The 27,179-nt window shown below is 42.6% G+C and overlaps 4 protein-coding genes across 6 annotated transcripts; 2 read left to right on the top strand and 2 right to left on the bottom strand.

The window, feature by feature from the left end:
* Positions 1-1,468: 1,468 nt before the first annotated feature.
* On the top strand, positions 1,469-18,434 carry LOC107185491 (transcription factor CP2-like protein 1). Of its 3 annotated transcripts, none has more exons than XM_015573183.1 (12): positions 1,469-3,672; positions 4,410-4,599; positions 5,845-5,989; positions 8,414-8,491; positions 10,349-10,558; positions 10,672-10,816; positions 11,267-11,503; positions 11,719-11,967; positions 12,037-12,113; positions 17,393-17,585; positions 17,817-18,267; positions 18,358-18,434. In XM_015573183.1, the coding sequence occupies exons 1-12, from the start codon at positions 3,535-3,537 to the stop codon at positions 18,408-18,410; spliced, it is 2,166 nt and encodes a 721-aa protein (XP_015428669.1). In that variant the 5' UTR covers positions 1,469-3,534; the 3' UTR covers positions 18,411-18,434. The 3 variants fall into 3 exon arrangements, with proteins under 3 accessions (XP_015428669.1, XP_015428668.1, XP_015428667.1); XM_015573182.1 differs by having other exon boundaries at positions 4,368-4,599; positions 11,291-11,503; XM_015573181.1 differs by having other exon boundaries at positions 4,368-4,599.
* A 1,706-nt stretch (positions 18,435-20,140) lies between these two features.
* On the bottom strand, positions 20,141-22,255 carry LOC107185488. Its single transcript, XM_015573177.1, has 3 exons — positions 22,187-22,255; positions 21,603-21,916; positions 20,141-20,431 (listed from the first exon to the last, which is right to left on the bottom strand). The coding sequence occupies exons 2-3, from the start codon at positions 21,913-21,915 to the stop codon at positions 20,343-20,345; spliced, it is 402 nt and encodes a 133-aa protein (XP_015428663.1). The 5' UTR covers position 21,916; positions 22,187-22,255; the 3' UTR covers positions 20,141-20,342.
* A 2,261-nt stretch (positions 22,256-24,516) lies between these two features.
* Positions 24,517-25,459, top strand: LOC107185486 (deoxyuridine 5'-triphosphate nucleotidohydrolase). The gene is made up of 3 exons (XM_015573176.1): positions 24,517-24,687; positions 24,756-24,917; positions 25,111-25,459. Exons 1-3 carry the CDS (start codon positions 24,581-24,583, stop codon positions 25,286-25,288), a joined length of 447 nt encoding a protein of 148 aa, XP_015428662.1. The 5' UTR covers positions 24,517-24,580; the 3' UTR covers positions 25,289-25,459.
* A 20-nt stretch (positions 25,460-25,479) lies between these two features.
* Positions 25,480-26,593, bottom strand: LOC107185485 (isochorismatase domain-containing protein 2-like). Its single transcript, XM_015573175.1, has 5 exons — positions 26,526-26,593; positions 26,282-26,414; positions 25,972-26,109; positions 25,706-25,891; positions 25,480-25,629 (listed from the first exon to the last, which is right to left on the bottom strand). Exons 2-5 carry the CDS (start codon positions 26,408-26,410, stop codon positions 25,483-25,485), a joined length of 600 nt encoding a protein of 199 aa, XP_015428661.1. The 5' UTR covers positions 26,411-26,414; positions 26,526-26,593; the 3' UTR covers positions 25,480-25,482.
* Between the last annotated feature and the right edge of the window lie 586 nt (positions 26,594-27,179).

Here is a 27,179-nt window from a genome sequence, read left to right as displayed (position 1 = left end):
TGCATGCGTATTATATTCGACGGCAAAGAGACAAGACCGCTAGGCAATTCCACGTCGTGGACCGAAGTGGTCGTTGATCCCCGCGGAAACAGCTCGAAACATCGCCGAAGGCTTCCTACGGATTCCTCTTCTCGCGACGGGCAACGTGCAAGAATCCATCCCGACCGACACACACCAGCTCCGGTTCTTGGCGTCTGCGATCTTTCCTGTACATGGCACACGGACACGGTTTAATTTGTGTAGAAACGAGTAGCGCGTATAACAATGACCTCGCGGATTAACATCAATCAGCGAAACTTCAGACGTCTAACCCCGTTGGTCTGGTCGGCTTTTGCCGGACGGATGTGCGCGCAGAGACGCGGTGAACGCGGGAAGATGCTCGGGAGAGAATGATGGTAAAGAGAGTTATGAAACAAGAAGGCGAAAAGAAGATTCCGTTTTGCTTGGTCAGGATGGATGGCGCTTGGATGTACTTCTTGGAGAATGCATGAGAACCGTACCAATGTGATCTTATCCTGTTGTTAGTAGTATATCGAATTAGACGCCGATGATTGTTTGTTTAGAATTCATCTGTTAACACGATTTGTAATAAATGTGGATGTTGTAAGAGTTGATTGAGGTCCTATAGAAAGTTTCTTAGCTGTTGTCGTCGGGTCGGCGCGTACAGATGTTCGTACATGAATTTTATTGTTTCAGGTTCTGCTTCAGCGATATTAGTTAGGCACGTCGAATTTCTCGGGGCAAAGGTGTTAACGGCATTGTAAACAGCAACCTTGTAGCCTTTTGAGGATCGCCGGTAAAGAGCAATCTACGCGTTGGTTCGACGGCAATAAAAAAATATATGGTTGATCGCGTCCCTCGTGATGTTCCATCGGAAATAGGCTAGAATTTTTAATCGGACACACCTTCGTGGACCGTCTAGAAGCTGCACCGTGGACCGCCGCTAAACAGTTGTTCACCATCCTTCGTTGAAACAACGGGGGCACGTGGCTTCGATAACCGTAACCCGGAACACACGCATCAGTATCGTATCTTTTTTTCGACGAGCCACAGCTCGTTTCGTTTGCGATCGAAGAACCGACAACGGGAAGGATACAACGATATACCCGGTGCAAACACGTTTCGTTTGCAAACGAAAAAACGCGCGTTGCCACGAAAGATAACATCTCTATAATAATTAATCCACGTGGCAAACAGACAGCTTATACGACGCGACTGTTTTTCAAGTCGACGTAAACGTCGTCATCGTCATCCTCTCAGATATCAGTCAGGACGCTACTCGGTCTGGAATCTTTTGAAAGAAATTCCGTAAGTTTAATTGGGTATGTCGAACGGTTCGACGACATAGTAATTGTTTAATTAAAAAAAAAAAAACAAATAACAAGAAGGGGCAACGGGTCAGGTATTAATCAGAATTCGAATTCAGTGCGTAACTGTATACAGGACGATTCTACGAGGTAAACCTAGTCACATTTTGCTCATCAGCACTGAGTGGTTCCAATTGACGGTCGGGTCGACCCTCCAGCGTAGACACTATTGGTCAGCCTTTTAATACCGGCGGTCGTGACTGGATCAGATACCCAGATCGTTCTTAGACAGAAGACATCGCCGGAGCATTCGGTTCGAAACTTTTAACGTCGCCAGTGTCGCGCAGTTTGCTGTCCACGGTCGTGTTCTTAAGAACTAGAGGGATCCAAGAGACATATCCGCCTGTTCTGTTTATCGGAGTTGATTTAAGTCGGTCAACGAGTAGCAGCGAGCCCGCGAGAAGAAGCATCAAGGCGGTACAACCCGCGAGGGAAATAAACCTCTGGAAGTAGGAAAATAAAAAATAAGTCGATGCATATGGCCTCGAACGCAATCAGTCACGCAGCACAAGATTTCCTTTGGTGAATTGTTCCGCCGACGAAGAACACCACTTGCAAACAACGTTCTTCCGTTCGAGAAACTTTCCTTGTACGCGGATCGAACACACATCGCTCTGCCAGTTTTCTTCAAAAGAGACAGTTTTATCGAGTACAGCTGTACGTTTGATAACACACGATAAGCAAGAGGTCTCGAATAACACCTACAGTCTCGTTTACCAATTGGATGGCTCATGTTTATTGGTTGTTGCTCTTTGAGAGATCTTGATTGTTACGTCTGGCTTGGAAGAACCGAAGGAACCGTTTGGAGAAAGTAATTTAGACAGTTTCGTAAGAAGATACCGAAAAAATTCATTCGGTCCGATCAAGAGGAATCTGTTTCTGGGTGATCTTTTTCGAAAGTGGTCCCCTCTCCGTTCGTCGTCGTAAGGACTTTTGAGGAACATCGAAGAACGATACGCCCACACGATTTGGTTTTACGGTGCGAAGCCTCGTTTTTCACTTCTGGATCAAGTTTATATTTCCATCGGCACCATGGAACGAAGGATTCTGAAAATGTGGTGACGACGTGCCAGGCGAAGGCCTTCGATTATCAAGACACTATCGAGTGTGTGAGCCATAGTCGTTAGAAAACAATCAAGATATATTTCAAGTGTCTAGTGACACACGCAAGAGAGCAATATTTCGTCGCCATAGTAAAAAAAAGAAAAAGGAAAAATAAAATACTAAACACAAACATTCCAAGGATTAACAGAAAAGTTTTTTTTTTCTCAAAACATCGAGACTAAAGTTTCTTGTTCGATCCCGTTAGGAAGTGATAACGAAGTACGGATTTTCATTTCGCGAGATTTCGTGCCGGAAAAGGATCGCAAGGGTAACGGCCGATAGCAGAGAGAAGAGCAACACCGGCATCCTTTTCTGCGACTTCACACGTGTCCACGGAAAAATCTCAACAAGATGCGTTGCAGCCAAGGCGTGGCGATGGTATTCGAGGACGCGTTCGTCGTCTTTTCGCGATTTTTGTCCCTCAAGTCGCGGGGTTGCGCACTCTTGGAGACCCATCGGCAGCGCGAGACAACAGGCATCAAGAAATTGTACAACAGTTTCTTCGTGATGTTCTAAGGATAACTCCCCAACCGTTTCGCGAAATAATTTCGGCTCTTAGTTGACGGTTAGTCGAGTGATGGTACGTGCATTCCCGGGGTCTTCGTGGGTCCAGCAGAAGAATACACGGAGATCGCACGAAAAAGGAGGACGTTTTGGTTAGACGAAAGCTAGACAAAGAAAATCGAAACCGAGGAGGAAATTGTGAGAGAACGACCGAAAGAGAGGGGAAAAAAACACTGGATAAAATTAAATCAGCCACAGAATGTACAAACGCGGTTAGAAGTAGCAAAAAGAGAAGTCCCCAAGTCTTGGTTGAAAACCCCCGAAATCTCATCGTGGATGATCGTGTCGATGATCACCATCGAAACCCGGACTTATCGCCTTCTCTTTCGAATAAACCTCTACCAAAGCGTTCTCCGAACGAATCTTCAAGCACTCGAGCAACAGGTACAAGTGGAATCGTAATCAGGATCGAAACAATTCATGCTCCCGAGGGTAGTGTAACGGAAGGAAAAAGAAACGAACCCTGGTAGCGAGTGCTTCGAGATTTTAAGGCCGTTGAATGGAGCTCCAATTCATCATGGACGGCGCTGCAGATGCTATGAACGGGACAATATGGTTTCCTAACACGCCGTCGCCACCGTACGAGCAACAGTCCCCGGTTCGTCAAAACAGATGCGACCCCATCGCTACTCAACATGTAAGTATTGTTCCGTTTAATTATAATGCCTCTCCGAGCTATACTGACTTTAAGTGTGACTCTCTCAGTTGATATGCTGTATGATACCATTGAGGGTACAAGCCACTAACTGTGTCCTTTGCTACTTCCTCAGAGCTCTACTTATTTCGTCCCATTCACTTTCTTTTACCATACTTCTGACATACATTTTTGTACCTCCTTTGAAGGCTCCCCGACACTGGACATTAAATATTTCATAAACCAATGGCCATATGCGGCTGAAACAAATATCACTAAATTCTGAATTCCAAGCTCCATCACTGTGCTAAATTTCATTAAAGAGTCAGCGTTACACCTAGGGACCTTCCCTTTCCCCATTCAAACCCTGGCTGTTTTCACGAAGTCACTATAGCTCGAAGAAGCACAAAACATACACTTCTAAGATATTGTCTCGCTGACGTGCTTGTCTTCATTAGCTTCCTGAAAGAGACAATTCCAAAACGCTAGTATTAACTGTTCGTTTAGGCACTGGATCCCCTCCCTTTGTCCTTCCTCGGTCCCCTCATCTATTGGTCGGCCCCAGAAAAACTTTCTAAAATTTTCGAAATCGAGAACAACGGCAAATGGCCAACCCCGTGAGTGAACAAGGCCGAATCGGTCGAGTTCCACGCGATTCGTCGTCCCCGCGAACTGACGGCGAATGAATCGTTTTATAGGCGTCAATGGGATATCACAGTCCACAAAATTGTTTATGGCAGGACAAGTACAACTCACCGAAGGACTCGCCGGAGGACGGGGTCCAGATATGCTCGAGCAACGGATCGCCACAGCACTTAAGCCCATCGTCCGAGAACACACCGAATTGCCAGCAGAGTACCCTGAAACGACGAGCCGGGGAGCCGTTGCAACAGATCACCGAACTCGAGAAAAAGCACGCTAGGAGAGATGGTTAGTATTAGTAAAAATTCTCCATCGTGGATGTCTCCTGTTTTGTTCCACTAAGAAACAACGCGTACATTATCTCTTGGTCTTTACGAGGGTTTAAAGTTCATCGAATGTTCTAATAACCTGAATCATTCGGAAAGTGCATTTCGTCTGGTCCAATCGTTAACATTCATAGTCTGTCTATTCGCTCGAACAGAATGAGTCGTAAAAATTCTTCTGGTATCGACTGATTCCTGTTCCTTTGTTCGATGGATTCTCGATGAATATTCGCACCATTGAATTGCCCTGCTACCATCGCTATCGTGCAGCTTTCTGTGTAGATATATCGTACTAAAGGTCGTGTCCAAACGACCCCAGATACACAGTCGTAGCCACGACAATTTTCATACGCTTACCTTACACGCTTCTGTAACAAAATTTTTCCGTTAGTCCATTAATCGACTGGATATTGATACACTTTATATTTGAACGTTCACGAAACTTCTATCAGCCGCCGCGTTGTCGAGTTTGGTGGCGTTATTGTTGCATTTCACGAGAGGTTAGTTAATCGGAATGAAAATAAAGACATCCCATAACGATCGTGTCCATCGACACAGAATGATCCTTCTTCTCGCGACAAAGTAGCGAAATATCGGGAAGATATCACACAGTTGATACTGCTTCGAACATCTCACCGAGACTGATCTATGAGTAGCATCCAACTCGCTATGTTCGACGCCTTTTTGACCACGTGGTCACGGAAACTGATAACTCCCGAGTACACAATGTATCGCAGATTAAGTTCGCCCCGAAGAAAGACAGAGAGGAGACCGCGATACTAGTCCTTCGTCCGAGAGAAACTAGGCGGTGGTGCTCTCGCGTCTACGGTTTTCGATTTTCGGTGTTGTTCCTTCTCGTGGTCCCTTCCTTTTAGTTCACGTTTGTAGACAAGAATGAAGTGGTGCGAAGTCGATAGCTCCAAGCTACCGTTGCTACAGAACCGACGATATTCACCGATAGCTTCGAAGGACCGACGAAGGAACACGGTCACAACGTTACAGGGTGCAAAGTCAAGAATAGGGGCGATGCACCATCAGTTCTACATCAATTATGCGAATGCACAAGGTGCGATAGGAGACAAATTTAGTCGACGTGGGGATTCGAAAATGTGCACAATAGATTAGTCCTTGTAGAATTAAGTGATTGCTAGATTTTCATAAGCTTCTGTTTACTTGTAGCATACATGCAACTTAAACGTTTCGTCCGTAGGATCTGTGGGAAGTAATGGTTCCGGACAGGGTTGGTCGACCCAAGTGGAAGAACTGGCAGAACACCTCGCCGCTGATTTCGATGGATCTTTGTCAGCACTTGCAGCATCGGATCTCGCGACAGCCGTCGCCTCATATAACATGAGGTAACTAGAATTGTTTCATTGGGACCAATGTCTGGTACGAGAATGTGCAATTTATCACGAAACAGCTACGACACAGTGGCTCTTATTGGAGTTCAACCGATAGTCGATCACGAAGGGATTCTGTCTCTCCGAGCAAGCCGATGCCGATAAAGTAGGTTTCCTCAGTTGATCCGAGAGCTTCTAGCGCGTTGGATCGAATCTCGATTAAAACGTGCCGCAACGAAGAGTAGTGGGAACGTAGCGTGTGGCGAGCGTGTAAAACCGGTTCGAACCAGCCACAGTTGTCGGTGTTTTGTCGCTTGGACGGCGTGCGCTGGGAAATCACACGCTGGGCACCAGACGCGTATACGCTTCACCGAGTGTTCGACCGTACTGAAAGAGACCACGTGCGTTTCCATTCCGAAACCAATTGACGAAATTCGTCAAAGGAGAGTACCTACGTCCGATTCCCGTTAACACGCGCGAAACTCACGTATCGCTCCGATACAATCGAAAAAGTGAACTTTATTCCACGGATCTTTTGCCCTGAATCAACCGAATCTATTTGTATACATCTAGAAAGACTCTCTATAAGTATATGATTTGATTTCGTTCCGCAAAAAGAAACTCCTTAGCGGACCGTCACCGTGCAATCTTAGATGGTCACGTTCACGTCTTATCGCGTCTGTTTTTTCGCGGCGTTTGCGCGCCAAACGATCGCCTCTCGACCACTGTCCTCAGTGATAAAGTCGTGGAGTAACGATTAACAAGTTCATTGTAACATCGCTGCCTACACGACCAGCAAAAAAAATATTTCAAAGTGACGTACGTATCGGGGCCGTCGCCCCCCAGAAGTATCTCAGATCAGTGTGACAGAATGTTGCTCGAGCACCTCTCGCCCCGTCTCGATAACAGACGGTAATCCCACGTGTGAGCACGAGATAAGAGATACGGAATCAGCTGACGATCGACGACCACGTGGCACCGTGTGTAGGTTCACTCGTGGTTTTGAATATTACCCGAGTTTTGGTGGACGATTTATGAATGAAAAATCGCGAGTAACACTGATATCGTGACACAGGACCATTGGGGACCGATCCGTGAAGATAGTCCGCGTGCACCGGTTTATTCTTGGCGAATTTCCGTCCGCTGCGGTGAATCACTTTCCACTTTCTAGCCGTTCTTCCTATTCAGACGACACACGAGTTGTTTCTTGGCGTGCACGTGTGACAAATAGCTCGGTGAAATTCGTGACGAAAAAGGAACACGTGCTTTGATACTCGAGAACGATCGTTGACCAGGTAGTGTCCGCTAGTTGTGTTACGTAGTGTTATCGGAATTGTAAATCCTAATGTTTCCGAGAAAGAAGAATCGCCCGTGACATTTGAACAGAATCATGCACCAATATTTGAAAAGTAGGTGAGTTGTAAACTAAGGCTCATTGACTTTTGTTTTTCGATTCGCTCGAAAGACAATTTTGGAAACAATTTTGAAAGACATATTTACGATCACGTCTTATCCCCGGTGTTTCGAGTGTGGCTGATATTAATTTCGCTGCACTGGTGAACCGGTACGTTCCGGTTACGGTTGACCTTAGTGACTCAATCCTTATCAAAGCGGTTCTCAAACTATTTTCCACGTTCCAACGTCTTAGCAAATAAACGACATCGTAATCTTCGCGAGTTACCTGGCTGTTTAATTCATCTCATGCTGTTTCGTTACTTCGATTGTTTTTGTAGACTCTTATCTAAATAAAGTTTTCTTTACGTAACGAAGAAAACATACGATAAGTGTTTCTTTTTCTTAGTCGTTTGCGTAAAAATATGGTTTATGTAATCTTATTCTGGTACACGTCGGTTTTTACGTCCAGTTTTATCTTTACGTAAATTACGCGTAGTAAGTATGTATTTACACAAATCTGGCGACGTATGCATACATTCCATATCGTGTTTTGTTATGCTGCACAAACACATTTCATGAGAAACAAAAAATATTGTATCATCAATTATTAATGCGTATGTTCAAAGGTACTTGACGATACGACGTTTCGGAATCGTATTTTTCTTTTTTTTTTCTTTTTTTTTGCTCGCGATATACCATTAAATCGCGACATCGTCGAACAAAAACGCACGTTCACAAGTGCTCCGAATAGATTATTCTTGATCGTTGGTTGCGTCACCAGACTCTAATCAATAAACGTCGATAACGAAAACCGGAATCTAACGGTTATTATCGGTTGAAACATCCTCCGATCGAAGACCCAAATCATCTTCGATCTCTCGTTGTTCTCGAATAAAAATCGTGAGAGTGAATGCAACTGTTCTGAATAGGATCTATCGGATAATCGTAAAACGATCATCCTTCTCGGAAGACGAAGTTTAAGAACGCATGAGAAATCTATCATCGGTGAATCGTAATTGTAACGAGAATCTCGTTTACTTGCAGCGAAGCCTTGCTCGCCCTGCCATCGCTGACGGTCTTCAAGCAAGAAGCACCATCGCCCGAAAACCAACAAAATTCCAAGTAAGTTCTCCAATGTAAGTTCAGCTATTCGAGGCTAACATAGCGTGAAAATTTTGTAATCGCATACTTGTTGGAGATCTCTGTATTCCGCTGGTACGGTGTATGTACACTCACGAGAAAACTCGGCTTCCAAAGTACAGAAGGGCCTCCTACTACTTGGTCTCGGGAATTACTCAAATTTTTGCCAAATTCGCGTTTAACATTTATTCTAGTACTTGAAAGAAATTCACCAACTCGTCGCCCGAGTTCTTAACTGTTCTAACTGAATTTTTAAAAATTTATGTAGATAATAAGATATTTCAAGTTTGTAAACTTTAACCTCAGTTTTCTCAGTTTAGAAACTAGTGGAGATAGAACACTTAACAACTAGATCGACGATGTGGTATGAGTAGGAGGCCCTACGCTGCTTTTTCCCCTAACGGATGCCGAGTTTGCTCGTCAGTGTACAGCAGTCGGCGATGGTACATTGAAGAAACGACACGTAGTATCCATCTTTTTCTCTCCTTTTCCCATTCGTCGTCCACCTTCAAAGGTATGGACACAGGTTTGGCAGAGAATCAACACCACGGTTTTCTGTGCCGTGTCGTCATCGTAGGTCGATCGACAGAAAACGATACGGTCGGTCGCGATAGATCTAGGAAAGGAGGCCGTTCGCGAAGGAAGAAAACAAAAGCGTGAGCGGAATTTGCCGCGAGACTCCCCCGCAGAGACTCGCGTCTGATAACGCTATATCGTGCCATTTCTTCGCGAGAACTATCTGTAAAATGGCACAGAGGTCAGACCTTTACTCTTACCGAGGATCCCATTGCAGTTATCGCGCGGCGTCATTCAGTCAGTGTTAAATGCCAGTTGGTCGTCCGAGAACGATCGACCGTTGCGGAAAAACATGATTCCCCTTCAATAATCCCAGCGATACTCAGGGACCGTGACGCGTGTGTGGCAGTTCGTACGCTGTTTCGATTCTCTCCTTATCTTAACCGCGGTACCAAACCTTAAAAAATACTGGCGCCAGTTCGGGATCGAGAGTACGGTTAGAGGTTCGATAATCCAAGGCAAATCATAACAAGAGTAATCTGCAATACTGATACATCTCTCGTAGTAAAGTGCCCTGCTTCTCCGGGGGGAAATGTTTTGCATACGTTGGTAAAGTTTCCATCGCGTCATGACCACGGTGTAAGTGGGATTCATGTATTAACTGAACAGGGATTATCGAGACTCCACAGTACACTGTTGAAACGCGAGTTTCGAGTATACAGCTTCGAATGATAGCCGGGGAACGCGAACTATTTTTAAATGTTTTGACAATTGGTTCTATATTTACTCTAACCGAGACTTTATTCGTTTGCCGGGAATCGTCTTTGTGCATCCTTCTATTTTCTGCTCGCTGAACGAACAATCTTTTCGACGAAATTTAGAACGTTCCGTTTACAGGCAACGTTTCCGGAAATTGTTCTCCCGAAGAAAGACATGCGAAGACCGAGGACTCGGGTACGCCGAAAGCCGTCGCGAGTAATAGATAAATTGTTCCTCTAGAAATTGCCGCCAATTAGGAACTTGGTGATAAATGCAACCCACGCGCGAGTAACCGCATTAATCGTTTCGTCGAATCAGTGAATACTCGTCGTGTACCACGTGGCCTCGATCGATTATCGTTTTGTTTGAATTTCATTTCAAATGTATTAACGTACGAACCTGCATTCTACGCGAAAGCTTACAAAATGAGAACTCCCCCGGATCTAGTCGTTCCCCCGTCGGTGTTGTTTAATTTATAGTAAGTATAGTTGAACAAGTGACTGGTCTTGATTTATATTCAACTACCCAGTAACATTGATCCTTTTTGTTCGATCTTTGCTTCAGTTTGAACCACGTGTCACAAAGAACGATCAATTCGGCCCTACCGAACAACACGAACGGCACCGTCGATGCTGACAGTAACAATAATGGGCAAACGGCGGCTAGTCTTCATCAGTTACTCTACTCTTCCAACGAGGAATATCCACCGACATCGTCCTCGGGGAATCACGTTTCTTCCTCCCAGCATGGAAACGAGCTCAACGAGGATTGCCGGTACGTCATTGATATCTCTCGACATATGTCTCGAATTACGTAGAAACTGACGATTCCGGTCGATCAGAAAGTAGAATTTTATGACAGCTAACACGTAGGAAATTACTCCTCAGCTTTCAGTACGTTCTCGCCGCGGCGACGAGCATCGCGACGAAGGTCAACGAGGAGACACTTACCTATCTGAACCAGGGTCAATCTTACGAGATCAAACTGAAGAAACTCGGCGATCTCTCCGCCTATCGGGGGAAGATTCTGAAGGTACTTGGTCGCACATTCAATCCGTCCACGAGAACACGGTCAGGCGGCTCTCGATGTTTGGGTAGCGACATCTTAAAAAACGTGCTAGTCTCTCACGACGGAATCAAGCGAGCTCATGCTGGTCGCAGCGTGTGATCGTTGAAAGAATAGCTAGTCTTCCTTTCAGGTGAAAGGAGCGGTGTGTCGTAATCGTGGAGACGAAATTTAGCCCAAATACTCTAGGAACGTAATTAGAAGCCGGGACTAAAATCACGTGACACTAGGCGCCCGATATGGCCAGCTGGGGTATTCTTAAAAGATCTCTTAAAAACGCTTATCGAGCCCGGTATACCGTTAATCGTATCTCGTAAATTCGTTAGCTCGAGAAATCCTTAGGTTCGGCGTGAGCTCATAGGTCCTCGACGTTCGAAAGATGTGAGTCACCCAAACGGTGCTACAACGTCTCTGAAGGGACATCCGACCTTTTTGTTTCAGTCGACGATACGCATATGCTTCCACGAGAGGCGACTTCAGTACACGGAACGGGAACAGATGCTGGCTTGGCAACGAGCTAGACCCGGCGAAAGACTGTTGGAGGTCGATGTTCCGCTGAGTTACGGGATGGTGGACGTTTGTCAACCATCCCCGTCCAATAATAGCGTGGAATTCATGTGGGATCCCACCAAAGAAGTCGGTGTTTACATAAAGGTACGAAGGACCTTTCAATGCCCAAGGCAATTGAGGGGTTCAATGGGAAAGGGGCACATGCAACATTTAAATCTAATCTTATTTCTTCTAAAAGTAGTTTTTATGTAAATTTATAGTATTGTGGCATGTATACCCCTCTTTCACTAAACCCCCCAGGTTCTGACCCTACGGATTATTTCTTGAATAACATAGTGCAATCCCCGTTTGGATTTCAGGTGAACTGTATCAGTACTGAATTCACGCCGAAGAAACACGGTGGCGAGAAAGGCGTACCGTTTCGTATTCAAGTGGAGACTCGATTACCAGGAGGACCCCGTCTACACGCAGCCTCTTGCCAGGTGAAGGTGTTCAAGCTGAAAGGTGCCGATCGCAAACACAAGCAGGATCGTGATAAAATTTTACGACGACCGCCCCACGAGCAGGACAAATATCAGCCGAGCTACGACTGCACGGTTCTCTCCGACGTAAGTAAAACAACGTGACGACGGTTTCGTCACGGAGATCTGAAAAAAATTTCTTGGATATGATTACAGATTCCTCTAGAGTCTTTATCGTCGTCCAGTTTAATACCGCAAAACGGAGGAAGCCCCTACGCTCCGACAGAGGCAGTGTAAGTACTATTGTATTAATAAATTTCTGTTTTATGTACGAAACATCGAATTCAACGGGAGGTCAAAAAGTCTCGTAATTTCTTATCACTGAATAACAATGGTACGTTCTTACGCGCTATCACGGATTTTTGTGTCTTCGTTTTTACGGCCGATTGTTACGATATAGATTCGTGATTTTTCAGGAATCGCGAAGACTTTTAGCTCTTTACTCGCGTCATTAATACTTTTATCTCTTGGTAAGATTACTTGTTTTTCGTTACGGTGAATTTTTATACCGAGTATGATTATTAAATCTTTTTCAAACACATCAGGTGTTTCGATAAATCCTTCGTCGCGTAAACTTTAACCGGCCCAGTCCGGATGCGACAAGTTTCGGTCGTATCGCACCATTTAACAAAATGATAGTTGTTATCCACACCTTATCCATTTAGTTGCAAGCCAAAACATTCGAACGAGCAATCCGACTTACTCGCTTGAATGTTTCGTTTTCGTTTCAATGCCCGACACCTTTCGTCATCGATAATTCTAAATGCTCGTGAAATTGTTACCGTCGCAGAACCAATGTTTTTCCTCCAACATCAAGATATTAATAGACATCGCAAACAACGAGTGAGAAATCGCGTGTCCTTCGCGCTGTCGTGCAACAGAAAAACATTAAGGTTCCATAATTGAAGTAAAACAACTGCCCATCTAAAATTGGTTCCAATCCCTTTCACGACTTAAGCCACGTCTTTAGTACCATGGAGTACATGCGTAAAGGAAACTTTTAGTCTTTGCACCGTGTGGATCGTGCAAAGATACGCAGTTGAACCTGTTCCAAGGACCAAAACTTGCGAAACCAGGGAGTGTCAGGGCAGAATCTCCCAAGAATTTGGAGTTACCTTACATTAATCACGCTTTCGCTACCATCAGGTTTCTCTGTCCCCCCTTAAGAAACATACATTCTCTAAAAAGACAGCTAAAGAGTAAAAAAGATCCGCCTACAGTTCGTAATGAGCCACGTATCCGTACGCACCAACTATAGACATAAGTACAAGAGGAATGGGACTGCATGATCCAACGGGCAAAGTAGAAATGCACTGGCTGCATCGCCATCTCTCTCTGCCCCTCTCTCTGTAATTGAAGAGGTAGGGGATCCGCGGATGAATCGAAGTCGATGGAGGTGGAAGCGATTCGCGATGTGGAGGTGGCGGCTGAAGCGTGGTGGCGATGGTAATGGCAATGGACGATACCGTGGGGACTTGTGGGTAAAGGCTCGCTGGGCATAGGAGGAGGGAGCTGCCCCCGGCACGGGGGAACAGAGAAACTGGCTCGAACTGGCACAAGCCGGCGTCTGGTAGAGCCAACAACGATGCTTCCCAGAGAAAGAGAGAGACACTCTCGACGACAAATAAATTCAGAACGCCACACGATACACGCGTCGCCGCGCAGCCGCTTCGGTTCTCTCGTTTGTCCATCAGCCGCCTCTTACGAGTCCGTGGTCCGTTCGTTATTTTACGCGAGGATATATATACTGGCCGAAACCTTGCGATTCTACTGCCTGCGTTTAATTTTTTTTTTGTTTTTTTTTTTTTATCGTTTCGTCTTCATCCCTTCTCTCCACTTCAGTCTCACGTTCGATTGCTCGCGGGCGCGATCGCGGCCCACGGAGCCACCAGTCGTCACAGACACACAGTGAACGAGAGAGATACGTATAGAGTCTCCACACGTGAAACGGGTGACCAAGTGAGAGTCGCAGACATGATCTACCGCTGAAGACGCATGTTTATAAATAAACCCGGTGATCGGTGACCTGTCTCGAGTGAGATTTCAACAGAGATCGGACCATACGTGTTACCACCGTGTTCAGTTCCTTTCTACAGCAACGTCCCTCCGCAGAGCGAATCGATAACACCGTCTGGTTCACGCTGGTTTCTACACGAGTCAGAACTTAATACAGTACCGCGCGATAAAAGCATTTCTTGCGGTCTGACGTCGACGGTGACCTGACCACGGTGAACGTGTTTCGTCGCTCTGAACGGGAATATATTGATTCCCACGTGGACAAATCGGTGAGACGCGTGTCCGAAGTGAATCCTCGTCGACTCTCGTGCACAATGCACGGGAATGAGTGCAATCATTTCCGCCTTGTGAAATAATCTACAGGAGGATCAGAGAGGAGAGTTTCTCGTTGATTTTGGTACGCGTTCATCGACGAATAAAGCCACCGACAGGAAGAAACATACAGACACGGGGTGCGCTGCATCGGCCGTGAATTTAAAAATAAATCGGAATCCGGAACACACCGTTGTTAGCGTTCTACGTTTCACTAGCGGTTCGCTCGGTGCTGACCCCGGTAAAAAAGAAAGAGAGATCGACCGAGAGTCGATTAAAAATCGTCGTACTTTGAACCGAACCGTGTGATGTGTCAAGAATCGCGAAGACGATAATTTTTTTTTTTTCTGCCCGCGAGGCTCGCCCGCCTGCGTCCTCTATCTTTCTCTGTAGAACACGTCTCTGGCTTTCCAATACGGGGCCACACTGCGTCCGACACGAACGAAGAATCATCGTACAGCAGGACTGGCGAAAGTTTCGTATTATCGATCGAGTATCGAATCAAGAGTGAAGCATCTGCACGCCGTTGGAATGCCCTCGTCCGGTGTAGAAACACGATTTCCGGCTATTCGTCCGTATTTTCCTCCCGAGTCGACCATCCTTGATCACGAAGTGTCGTTGTCGGACGTGAACGATCAACGCATGCACGCGCTTGTGATCCTGGCCAGCCAGGTGCTCCTGTCGCGGCAGGATCACTTCCTCAGATGACGAGCAGCCTGGCCGCCGGAAAGCTGATGCCAGGGCGGTTCGATTCAGCCTTGAACTGAACGTCTAACGAGAGGAACTTCCGCTTCTTTCCTTCTTTTTTTCCTCCGATTACACCCCACGGGCCTTCCTGGGGCCAGGAATCACCTGGATTTTCTTCCGGGTATTTAGGGTACGCGTCTCCATTCGGACACCCAGCAGCTTTCGAGTAAAAGTGAGGCAGAATCGTTATCCAACGTGTCACGATTGGGGAAAGTAAACTGATTTGCTCCACGGCTTTTCAGCTAATTCGAGCAAAACAAGGATTGGACTCTTGCTTACGAGGCTGGCTACGGTTTCCAATTGTTCTCGAACGATAAAACTTCGCCGCGTTGAGAATACTAAAAGAGCATAGGACGTGCGACACAAGGAAACACGGATGCAATTGAAAAAATATGGAACGGATACCAATAATGCGTTCCACAGATTTGCCAAAAAATTGAATAATTTTGTCGGCTGGTTCGTGGGTACGAACATATTACGAGACACAGACGTGCTACGATCTTATTGAAGTCAATTTTACGAATGTAAATCAGTAGACAGCTGCTGCATCGAAGACACTTGTTGAAGTCTTGGACTAATCTGGAACAAGAGACATGGAGTATCGAAGGGATCGATAAGAAGAAGAGAGATAAGACATAGAGAAAAGGACGTAGTACGTTATCATCGCGAGGGGATCGTCTATTTTTTAAATTTAGCGCGACAATTACGGACGGGAGCCGTGACTGGAGATATCCGGTTCGGAGCAGTCGCTCGCGTGTACCAATAGCGATCTGATTCATACCGATTTTATCCGACGATCGACCTTTTATTTCGTGAAACGTGACTTTCAGACAATCGATTCGCTCAGTCGCGAATCAGTTACAAAACTAACCATTCTTCGAGCCAGTACTTGGAAACAGGTGAAACTCTGAGTTGCTGTCGAGAATTCGAAAACCCTCGAAAGATCGTCCATTCGAAATGTGGTCGTTCGAGTTTGAATGTGAATCGACGGGGACAACTCGATACGAATGGGTGGAAAGATGATTAAAGATTATTCCTGCGTCTGTACGGTCGAATTGTCTGCATACATGAAAGAACGGCTGAAAAGACGAAAGAAAGGTTTCGAGGGAAACGCGAGCTCCTGATAATAGAGAGACGAGATACGAGAAGGAGAATCTTTCCGAAACATAGATGGAATTCAAGAGACGTGTACTCGAGATGCCAAAAGGCTCTCCGATGTGGAAGTTGAAAAGCTGCTGGGCCATTCGATTCATGCCCGAGTATCGAAGTAATGTCACCGATTACCTTCTGGAACACGAGGTAACGGTCAGCGGTGGTCCCATGCAAGTGGAAGTGGTGGCCAAGTTTATTCATTCTATTTCGGAATCCAGAGCGAGAAGAGGTAATCTCATGCGTGGCGGATTAGTCAGCCTCACAATAAGAAAAGGCCGTAAGAACAAAAGGATCGACGGGAGGGAACACTCGAAGCTGATATTCCGGCCGAAGGGACGATCCATGTAATATGAATGACGAAACTTCGCCCTATTGAAAATACGAAAAGAATAGGAACGAATATTACGTAGGATTCGATCGCATATTTTTCATGATCTCGTGCTTATGTAACACTCGAATAAGTTGGATGACTTTAAGGTCCACGATTCAACAGAATTAATTATTCGTTTCCGAGCTTCGTTTTGAAACGAACACGCTCATTATGAGTAATAGTACCCCGGTTCTCTGATAGCCCCTTACACAACTTAACTATTCGCGCGCTCGCCACAATAGGCCGCAGTATCGACGATTAAACCGTGTTTGCTTTCATTGTGGATAAACCCGTTAATTCACACTATGCATCGGTCTTCCGTAACGCGTCTACTTTGCAGTGTGTCCCGTTAACGAATACAAGAATACCCCCGGGGCATTAGATTCATTTAAACTGCAACAGTGTCGTAATCGAGACCAGTCGAATCGAAGAGAATATTCATCTCGGTATTTATGTCGACGGCACCGACCTTTAAAAATTCACGTTATTTCGTTTCGAATCGTCGCTCTTTGATTTCACTTACTGTATCAGTATAGTATTACTTGTTATTTTAAGAAAAATTGCTAACTAGCATTCCTAACCTTTTCCAAAGTTATTACAACAAAAGGATATCAAACTTCCCATTGGGATTATTATTACCGAGTGCAATATATAAAAATTTCTAGGCTCAACTTAGTTTCTGTTTTCTGTTCTGTCGAATATTATATTTTTTAATAGGGTCCTTATTGTTAATGAGCTTCAATGAACACATTTACATAAGAAGAAAACGTTATATGGTTGTTTTTGTTCATTTATTCGTAGATTACAGCATGTCAGGATTAATTCCGTTAAGAGTGTACTTGGACTAAGGACTATATCTGACAGTGTTGGTACTCTGTCAGGCAATGTTGACTTACGGTTGGTCTGTTCTTGTAGATCACCCCAATCTCGGTCGACCATAAGCGGCAACACTTCGCCCGTCGTTGCCCCCTTGGCACTTTCAGTTTCCAATCCTGGTATCATACCACTAGTTCCAGCCTCAGATGCAGTCAAAGAGAACGTGGGAATCGCACCTGCTTTACCATCGCCCGCGGCTATATTACCGGATCAGTCCTGCATCGAAAACGAAGTTAGTTTACTTGCGAAGAATTTTGTTAGCCCGAAGCAATTGCCTTGTTACCTTTATCCCCTTCGTTAGCAATTAACAAGAACCTAAGGATATCCAGAATTAACTCTGAAATCTAACATGCTCTTACCACGTGCGTTTCAACACCTCGCTTCAAGATTCCTCTGCTCCTTAAGGATTAAGCATCATTCCGCTTTGGATTCGTGACATAACACTTCTCCTTTGATTACATAGGGATCATCGTGTTTGGCCCAATTGTCACCTGACGCAAATGCTACTCAGATGAGCACGTGGCTACGTGCCGGTCGTTTCGGTGCCTTCGAATCAACATTCGCGAGCTTCTCTGCCTCCGACATTTTGCGACTCTCCAGGGACGACCTGATCCAAATCTGCGGTCTGGTCGACGGGATTCGACTGTTCAACGCGTTACATTCGAAAGCCCCCGGTCCGAAACTCACCCTCTATTTCTCGATGGAGGACAACGGTTCGCTTTGGAGAGTCGCCTACCTGGACAACTTGACCAGCAGCGCCCTGATGAATAAATTATTGAACACATTGAACTTACCTCACGAACGACTGCACTCTGTGCTCTTTCTCGGTCCTCAAGGTATCCACGTTTTGGTTACCGACGAGTTGGTAGTGAACATGAAAGATGAGAGCATGTACTTTGTCGAAACCATCAAAGGTAAGATGGAACGTAGTTCGTGCAAAACTCGGTGTTTTTTTATTGCTACTAAACTGATTTTAAGGAATTATAATCTGTTATTTGTTCCAGATAACGCGAGCGAGCGTTACAAGCTCCTTCTAAAGCCCACGTCGCGTTCCTAAAAAGCACATCGACTAACTGCAATTGACGAATTAATTCAGAAAATGTGGTGAACGAAATCTCCCACGAGTCTTCGATTGCCAAATGTATCTGTGATTCGATAACAAACTTTCGCGTAACGAATTGTATCAAGTGCATGGAAATTTTTTTACTTTAAACCTATTTTTGAGGTTTACAACATTTACCATTTAGAACATTTAAAAGCACGCTTCTGAATTTGGTACAATTGGGAAATATTCTCTAGAAACATATCAAAATTATTTTCTTTTTTTACTGTAGATTGAGTCCGCGTTGAGAATTCAATTGAAACGAGGAAAAACATGGAAATCTTACAATACACCTAATACTCATTAGACGCTTTCAGTACAATTATATTTCGAAGATTATCAATTCTTCTGACGTTAAATAAATGTGTCATTTTCAGCCTTATAAAAAAGACGTGTAAATATAATAACATATATACGTACGTATTTTTTATGAGACTGAAAATATCACGATTATTTATGTATACAGATATATCAGGTATATATTTTATATGTATTACTTTACACGAAACTCAAGTAACTTTCTTTTTGTTTCTTTTTGTTTCTAGAATTTAAGTAAATCCTTAGTTTCAAAGATACGTAGGAAATATTTACGTCGCGGCGAGAACCGCAATTACTCAATTCTTGTGCCACATAGCGACACCGCAGATCTAGTTTACGAATTATTGTTGTTGTTACTATTATTCATCAGCATCGAGTCTGGTGTTATTACAAGTTGACGTGTCGTTGATCGCTGACGTTGCTGGTGAATACCGATCTCTATTTACACAAGGTGTAAAATATTCTTTATTTCGACAAATTATAAACAATGTTACGTAGACATATAAGTCTGAGAGAGAGAGAGAGAGAGAGGGAACGTATAAAGTGAATAAATCGCTCCTAGAAGGAACGAGGTTGCTAATCGATGAAAAAAATATAAGAATTAGAAGAGTACGCGAGGAACCAGTTCTTCGATATTTACAAAGTGCGTCCATAGAAGAACTGTAAGTGCCTTATTTCCTTATCGTTAATAGCGAATAATTAGAATTTATTTAATAAGGGCTTGACAATTTATAAAAATAATGATTGCTTTTGTCGAGATGAAGAAAAGAAAATGTTTATTCTGTTCCGTAGTACAAATTGCAAATGGGGGATGAAATTATTCCTTGAATGTCTTCGAGGGTCTTGGGAAATCGTATGAAGTATTATAACGTATCTACCAAATGCTAACTTATAAGTTAGATATTTTGTGGAGAACCAATCGATTCCAGGATGAGCCACAGATAGATACGAATCACTCGTTAGGTGTCAGGATTCAGGATAGGGTCGTGAACAGTTCTTTTTATATATACATATATATATATATATATATATTTTAATTACGATCGAACTGTAATGGCATGCCGAGTACTCTCAATGTAACGTGTGAAACGCGTATTAGTTTACATCATATGCAACTGGGCTGAATCGCGTAACAATCTGAAAGATTTTACGCGCGGCACATGCAAAGGAACTGTCTAATTTTTAATGTATTTTAATCGAGACTTTTGACACACAGAAGCTCGTGTGCAATATCGGTAAACTGCATGCTGTATACTCCGTTAGAAACTTTCACGCATGTCATTGTATGTCACAAAAACAGCACAATAAATAATGCTCCGATGCCAAACCGTGCGTATTTATAGACTATCCAACGAGAATAAACAGGATTTTACTCATAAATATATCATTTTATTTAACAAAATAGAATACATCGTAATAGAATGTAGATCCTCCTTGCGTCGGACATATAATACGATGCATCATCCACGAAACAACGCAACGTGTCTCTGTAAGTCGCGATACACGTTGCATATTATATTTCCTTGCACCTCGTACGACCGTGTAGCGCGTCTCTGACATTAAATCGCGTTACTTCCTCTTCTCTTTAAGATTCTTTTTCTTTTGCTTCTTCATCTCCCGTTCCGACAGACATTTGAAGAGCTTGTAGACGAAGAAAACTGGAATCATAAGGAGAAAATATTGCAAGTTTATCGGAAGGCAGCGCGAATAAGATGATTTTCTATTCGAGACCGAACATAGAATAATTCGAAGCACTCAGTCCACTAACCAAGAACAAGAACTATTAACAGTACTGCAAAAAAGAAAACAGTGTACGAATGAATGTACAAAAGATGGGTGTACGAGCTCGTCTCCTCTTTCATTTTCTCCTGCAAACTTTCTTTAAGCTTTCCGAACACAGTGTCCACGAATTCCCGTTTCTCCTCGTCGTCCAACGTTTGATACTGTTCGAAGATATTAGACAACTTGTCCCTAGCATTCTCCGGTAGAAAATTGTACAACTTCTCTTGCAAGCCTTCAGTAACCAAACCTTTGCTTTTCAGGACGTTCAGAAGATTTTCCGCCATGCCTCGCCGTTTATGCACAAATATCGAGCGAAATCACGAAACTTTCTATCAACTACGAAGACATACAGGTCAGGCGTTATGCCGTAATCATACTAATTTCATCGTAAGGGAGCGTTAAACTTATTAAATGATTGTTCACGGGTGGCAGTTAAGTGGACGATTAGATAACAGGTAGCACGATAAATCGAACAGTGTCCATACGTGGCATCCAAACGATCAGTCTGCAAGTGGATAATTGTGCAATGCTGCTGACAAAACAGAAAAAATATGGCCCACTTCGACTCCAAGGCTTTCAAAGAAACAGTAAATTATAATTCCTAACGCAATTCGAAGTTGAACGGAAATGGTATCGGACCTTTCATCAGACTAGTCGATTTATTCGCATAGACACGGAACGTATCCGACCGAACAACTATATTCTTCAATGCATTTGAACATAGGTTTGTATACGTACCGTATCGTATCGGCACAAACACGTACCGGCATAACACAACGGAAAATGTTTTTTTTTTTTGTTACTGAAGTATAATGAACCACTGTTTGGTAGTTCTGTAATTGTCACATTTTTATCGTCAAGTGACTTTGTGTTGACTAACTGATCCGATGCCACCGTCCGACGAATGTATAATATAAGTACTCGTGTCTGTGTCTGAACAATGCCGATACGGAACCGTTACGTGTCGGATACGGATAATATCATAAATCCATCTTTATCGAACATCCATGAAGATCTATTGTTTCACGGGTAGAACATGATATTTACCGAAAATGAGAGCAACAACGCTCAGTAGGGACAAAAGGATCATAGCCTCCATAGTCCAGCCATTGTCGGCAGCTTCGCCGATACCTCGGATATTTTTCAGCAAATCTTCCCTAAGAGTAGTCTTTTCCTCGTCCGATATGTCGGTCATGGACTCTAGCATCTCGAGGAGCTCCTGTGTCGTCGGGAGCTTTCCCTCGAAATTAGGAATAGTGTCAGGAGGCAGAGTAGAGTCTCCTTCCGTCGCAGCTTTAGCCGCATCATCCGCGGATGCAGATGCAACAGCCTGAAGGCCACTTACGAATGTCATCCACATTCTATATAAAAATATCGTCTGGTTATATCGGCAGACTGTCTAATCAAAACTTAGATAACGCTATTTTTACACAGACATTATGCCCAACAATGGACGAGACGTAAATCACCATATGTTTCATCGTCGGAAGAGGAACAATTTACGGACAAGTACGTATAAATAGTAAATCGAATTCTATACTCTGTCTGTTTCTTAATGTCGCAGCGTTTTCTTTACTGTTAAGGATTGTTATCAGATGTTTACGATATCAAACGATGACTCATAGACATACCTGATAAATGATACTTTCGTTCGAAGAAGGAGTTTAGCGAAGACCAAGAGACACCCCAAGTCAAATACGATCAAACGTTCTTCGAGTTGCGCAGTCGTAAAGTCAAATTAAACCTTTAGAAAACTAGGTGTTCCCGAAGAAGATGCTTCACTGGAATGATCACTTGTGTTTGCCGCGAGGATAAGCTACGATCTGACGTACGGCCGACGATTGGCCGGCCCAGAAGAGAATTCTTATCTTATTGGTGGTTCTATCGTGTCGAGCCAACGTGGCCGCTTCCAACGTGTTCGCCGAGAAGCCACGAATCTCGAGTTAACCTACTCGATATGACCTGACCTTTACAACATGTAGATTAATACGTGCCTTGCTCTCGTAACTCGAACACAACATGTTGTGTTGCGTGTGTCGAAGGGAATTAGAAGGTATGTACGCTAATCGGTGATTCAGTTGTACAAATACTTCTTATGTCCCAGTAACTCCTACGTGTCTAGCTTACGTAGGTCTCGAGTACACTGAACGACAGCGTCCTGTTTGATGATTTATTAATTAGAAGTTCTATGAACTAATCGACACTCCAATGTCTTACTTTACATCCTTGTAATATCCGATAAAATAAGTGATTCTATTGTTAGAGAAAACACTTCCATCGCTTTCAATATTCGATACATTATAATGACTGAACGTCCAAGATTTCCGTCTGTGTTTCTTAAGCGAATCGTTAGTGAATTGTTGACTCGTAAAATTAAGTCGATTAAATGATCCTAACAGTACATTATCTGAATTTGTCTGTCACGTCACGCTACACTCGTGAACTGGTTCACGTGCAGCAGCTTCAGGTCTTTGACCTGGCCAAATGAGGTATAAACCTGTTGCCTTCGAAGAAAGCACTTGTAATCGGAAAGTGCCGGTCAGTTATTCTCTAACGTGATCCATCGTATTCGTAAATGAAACATAAATTAAATTTAGCGGAAAGAAAGATGCGCGACTGTCAATGTGAATCAAGAAAGGGTAGATAAAGCTTAGAAGCAGAAGATGTGCCTGAATTGTTGAACTCGGATAGCAAACCATACGTTTCAAAGAAGCCGTTATTCGTGTGCGAGATATTAAGTGCCGCGCTTTGCACGGATAAATCTTACCGGCAAGTCCGACGACAATAATCCCAGGAACTACGAAGACGATATTGTTAAAGCCATGCTCGAACGGACCATCGCTGAGATCCACCATCTTTTAGTGCAAGAAATTTTGAAGAAATTTTTAAGGAGGCACCTGTGTGCTGTAACTGTCTACGCTAAACAGGTGTTCACGATAACGCCCTCTATGAAATACCTGGCGTCGAATTAACCCGTTTACTAGGCACCGTTTGTTTCGAAAACTATTCTCCGTGTATCACGGTCGATCGTCAACATTTTATTTAATAAATTGTAACTTCTCGGCTGAACATCAAAATGTACAAGATACGGGTACAAATTATTCCTTGAAAGATATTGCATATATAATGCTTTCAATGAAGGTATTTCGATGAATTTCGTCCGGTTCTTTACACGGAAGGTGTAAAATCATGACTGTGACGCACATGTTATACTGGGCTACTGTGAAGATTGGAATTTTTTGAATATGTAATTCATGATGATGAATACATTAAGGAAAGTGTTAATTTTATGGTCCTTCAGTTTAATTTTCGCGGTTCCATACGACCATAGACGAGGTATTCGATAGAACTGAAATCCAATATGATTTTTGTAACATGATCAAAATGCTGTGGATCCCTCTTACTATTGTCGATTAAAAGTATTGAATTACTACGCAGATACATAGCATATTAAAAATAATAGCGCGAATAGATTCAATGTAATTCCCAAATTCACCATTCTCATAACGTAGAGGGCAGCGCAAAATCTCTGACTGCACAATCGGTATTTCTGAATATGAGACACAAAGTCTCATAAGATAATAAGTCTATTCTATATTTTGCCTATGGTGGTAAGGATTCAATTAAACTTATTATAAATTACGTATTAATTTTACGAAAAATAATAATAATATACCAACTTTAGTTTGATATACATGTTTTGAGACTAGTCAAATATCAGTTTAGATGTCGAAATATTTACGATTACTTATGAGAACTTGTAGAGTATTATCTCTAGTATTATTATTTACAAATAAAAATTTACAATAACGACATAATTGTAACAAATGTTTGCTGAAAAATTTGTAATATAGAATTTTATTTTAATACGCCGGAAGTTCGAATTATTTTTATGAGTTGCGTAGTAGCATTTCCGTTACCAAAAGCGCGGTAAAATCATGTATACAGTAGTTCCGTTGCCGCTCGTCTTCACAGTCTTATTACATACGGTCATCTGGTTGAAACGTTGTTGAATAAAGTTCATCATGCGTATTATAAATAGTAAAAATCTGTTGAAGTATGCAAAATTGACTGATAAAGCTTTTCCTCCTTTAAAAGCATCGGAACATGCTGCTGGATACGATTTAAAGAGGTACACCAATAGGTTCAAATTTTTGCAAATCAATGGTATCAATATTTTGTTTTTTTTTTCTCTAACAGTGCCTATGAATATACCGTGCCAGCACGTGGTAAAGAATTAGTCAAAACTGACTTACAAGTCGCAGTTCCTGAAGGCACTTACGGCAGGATCGCTCCACGTTCCGGTCTAGCATGGAAAAATCATATTGATGTTGGTGCCGGCGTTATTGATGCTGATTATCGGTGAGTCTTTCAAAAGAATTATCAGAATATAGTACTGAACGTTGAACGAATATAGTTGTTTTAAACTTTTAAACAGCCATTGTGTGAAAGAGAAGAAATTCTTATTGTGTTGGTTTGAAAGGGTTATATCGTGCACGCATGCGGCGATACATTTATATCAAGGATATTGAAATTTTTTTTTTTTTAAATGCAGGGGTAACGTGGGGGTAGTGCTATTTAATCACAGTAATGAGGACTTCAAAATCTCACCTGGTGACCGTGTAGCACAATTAATTTGTGAACAAATTATTTATCCAGAGCTACAGGCACTAGAATGTTTAGATGATACAGAAAGAGGAGATGGAGGGTTTGGTTCAACAGGAAAGAACTAAGTTCATTTTTTTTTATATTTATTTCTTTACCCGCAGAGTATTAATTTAATGAAAAAATTATACAAAATATTCCAAAGGCATAATAGCTTTATGTGATATTTAATTATTAGTCTGATTAATAGTTTCTATAACAATATTTTTTTACTGATATTGGGAGCAACGCATCACACAATAAAGAATTTATTCGTTGTAATTCATTTTTTTGAGGTAAGTCCTGTATCCAATGTTGGCGTCTGTACTAAACGGTCAATGTCTGTGAACTCCTTACGAGTGGTATTTCCCAATATTTTAAAAATGACATTTTCAGAAGTAGTTATATGACACCCAATATCTCTCATCCTCTGTCAAAATAGTATAAGTTAAACTTTAAATCTATTATTGAATTGTTCTGCAAAACGAATTTTAACATCTACTTACTTCAAAAGCAAGTAATCTATCCTCCTGGGTACGTGTAGTACAGCAGTCTGCAACAACATGCACTTCATATCCACTCACTCTTAAATCAATTGCAGTACTTTCTATACACACATGGGTCTCAACACCAATCAGGATAATTGCTTCTGGTTTTTTACCAGAACAAATTGTAGAAAGTTCATTAGTTATCTGAAATAGTCAATATATAGCATGAAAATAATTAAGTATGTCATAATTATTCGTTCGGTGAAAAAACATGATATATTTACTTCAGGTGTGCACATGCTAAATTGAGTCTTTGCGAATGGTCCTTTGGCACCAGAAATGTCGAATTCAGGAATTGTTTTACCCCACCCAGTATGTTCAGAAACTAACATAGGAACCTCTAAGAGCTTTAATGCATTCATCTGTGCATATTAAATATATTTTTAATTAAAAAGTCAACATATGTGCATGAACTGTACATATAACCTTTAATGTGAAGTGTAAAACTATACAATGCTTGAAGAGATCTATACTCTATTAAGGTATGTAAACCATACACGTATTTATATTGCATAGGATACTTTTTATATTTACCAGTTTTATTGAGTTTTGTACAATCTTATTAAACTCTAGCATATCCTTAGCGAACATTACTTGGACGTCGCATATTAACAAAGCGCATTTCCCTTCTTTAAGAATTGCTTTTGCAGGGTTTATTGCCATTTTTCTGCAGTAATGCATAAGATTTTTTCAATTTCGTGGTAATAGTTGACGCGGTTTTACTATCAGAGATTGTTATCATATGTTTAGAATATTAAACATTGGTTCATTTACATACCTGATAATTTACACTCTCGTTCAAACATGGAAATTACCAAAGTCTAAAAGACAGCTGAGTGATCCTCCTTTAAGTGAAATGAATCCTTTGTAAAACTACGTATTCCTGAAGAAGATGATAGTTTACCGAAAAGACTTTTCGTGTTTCAAGCGAAGATAAATTACAATCTGTTTTACGGCCGACGTTAAACCAGTTTCGAAACGAATGTTTACGTCCTTGCTAATTATACTGCGTTGGACCAACATGAAGATTGTACTTACCGAGTTAAACACGTTTTCTTAGTCACTCGAATGCAACTTTGATCTGACCAAATAAGATATAAACCTGTGACCTTCGCGGAGCTCTTATCGAAAAGTGTCGGTCAGTCATTCTCTAATAAGAAGCATCGGTTTCTTGAATGAAACTTAAATTTAGTGGAAAGAAATCCCCTTGATTATGAATGTAAAGCAAAAAGGATAGACGAAGTCTAGAAGCTGAAGATGCTCTTGCATTGTCGGAATCTAGGAACTACGAAGACAATGTTGTTCAAGATGCTGAGAGACGCGGCTGTTACCGGTTGGTCTTCCGAAAGAATTATCAGGATATAAAGAGGAAGCTAGGGAATTTAATTTAATTCGAAATAACTGAATTAATTCTTTCTTTATGTGTGTCTTT

The sequence above is a fragment of the Dufourea novaeangliae genome, unplaced genomic scaffold (assembly GCF_001272555.1).
Source record: "Dufourea novaeangliae isolate 0120121106 unplaced genomic scaffold, ASM127255v1 scaffold57, whole genome shotgun sequence".
Lineage (NCBI taxonomy): Eukaryota > Metazoa > Arthropoda > Insecta > Hymenoptera > Halictidae > Dufourea > Dufourea novaeangliae.
Note: the sequence above shows the minus strand (reverse complement) of the source record. Positions and strands in the feature narration are given on the sequence as shown.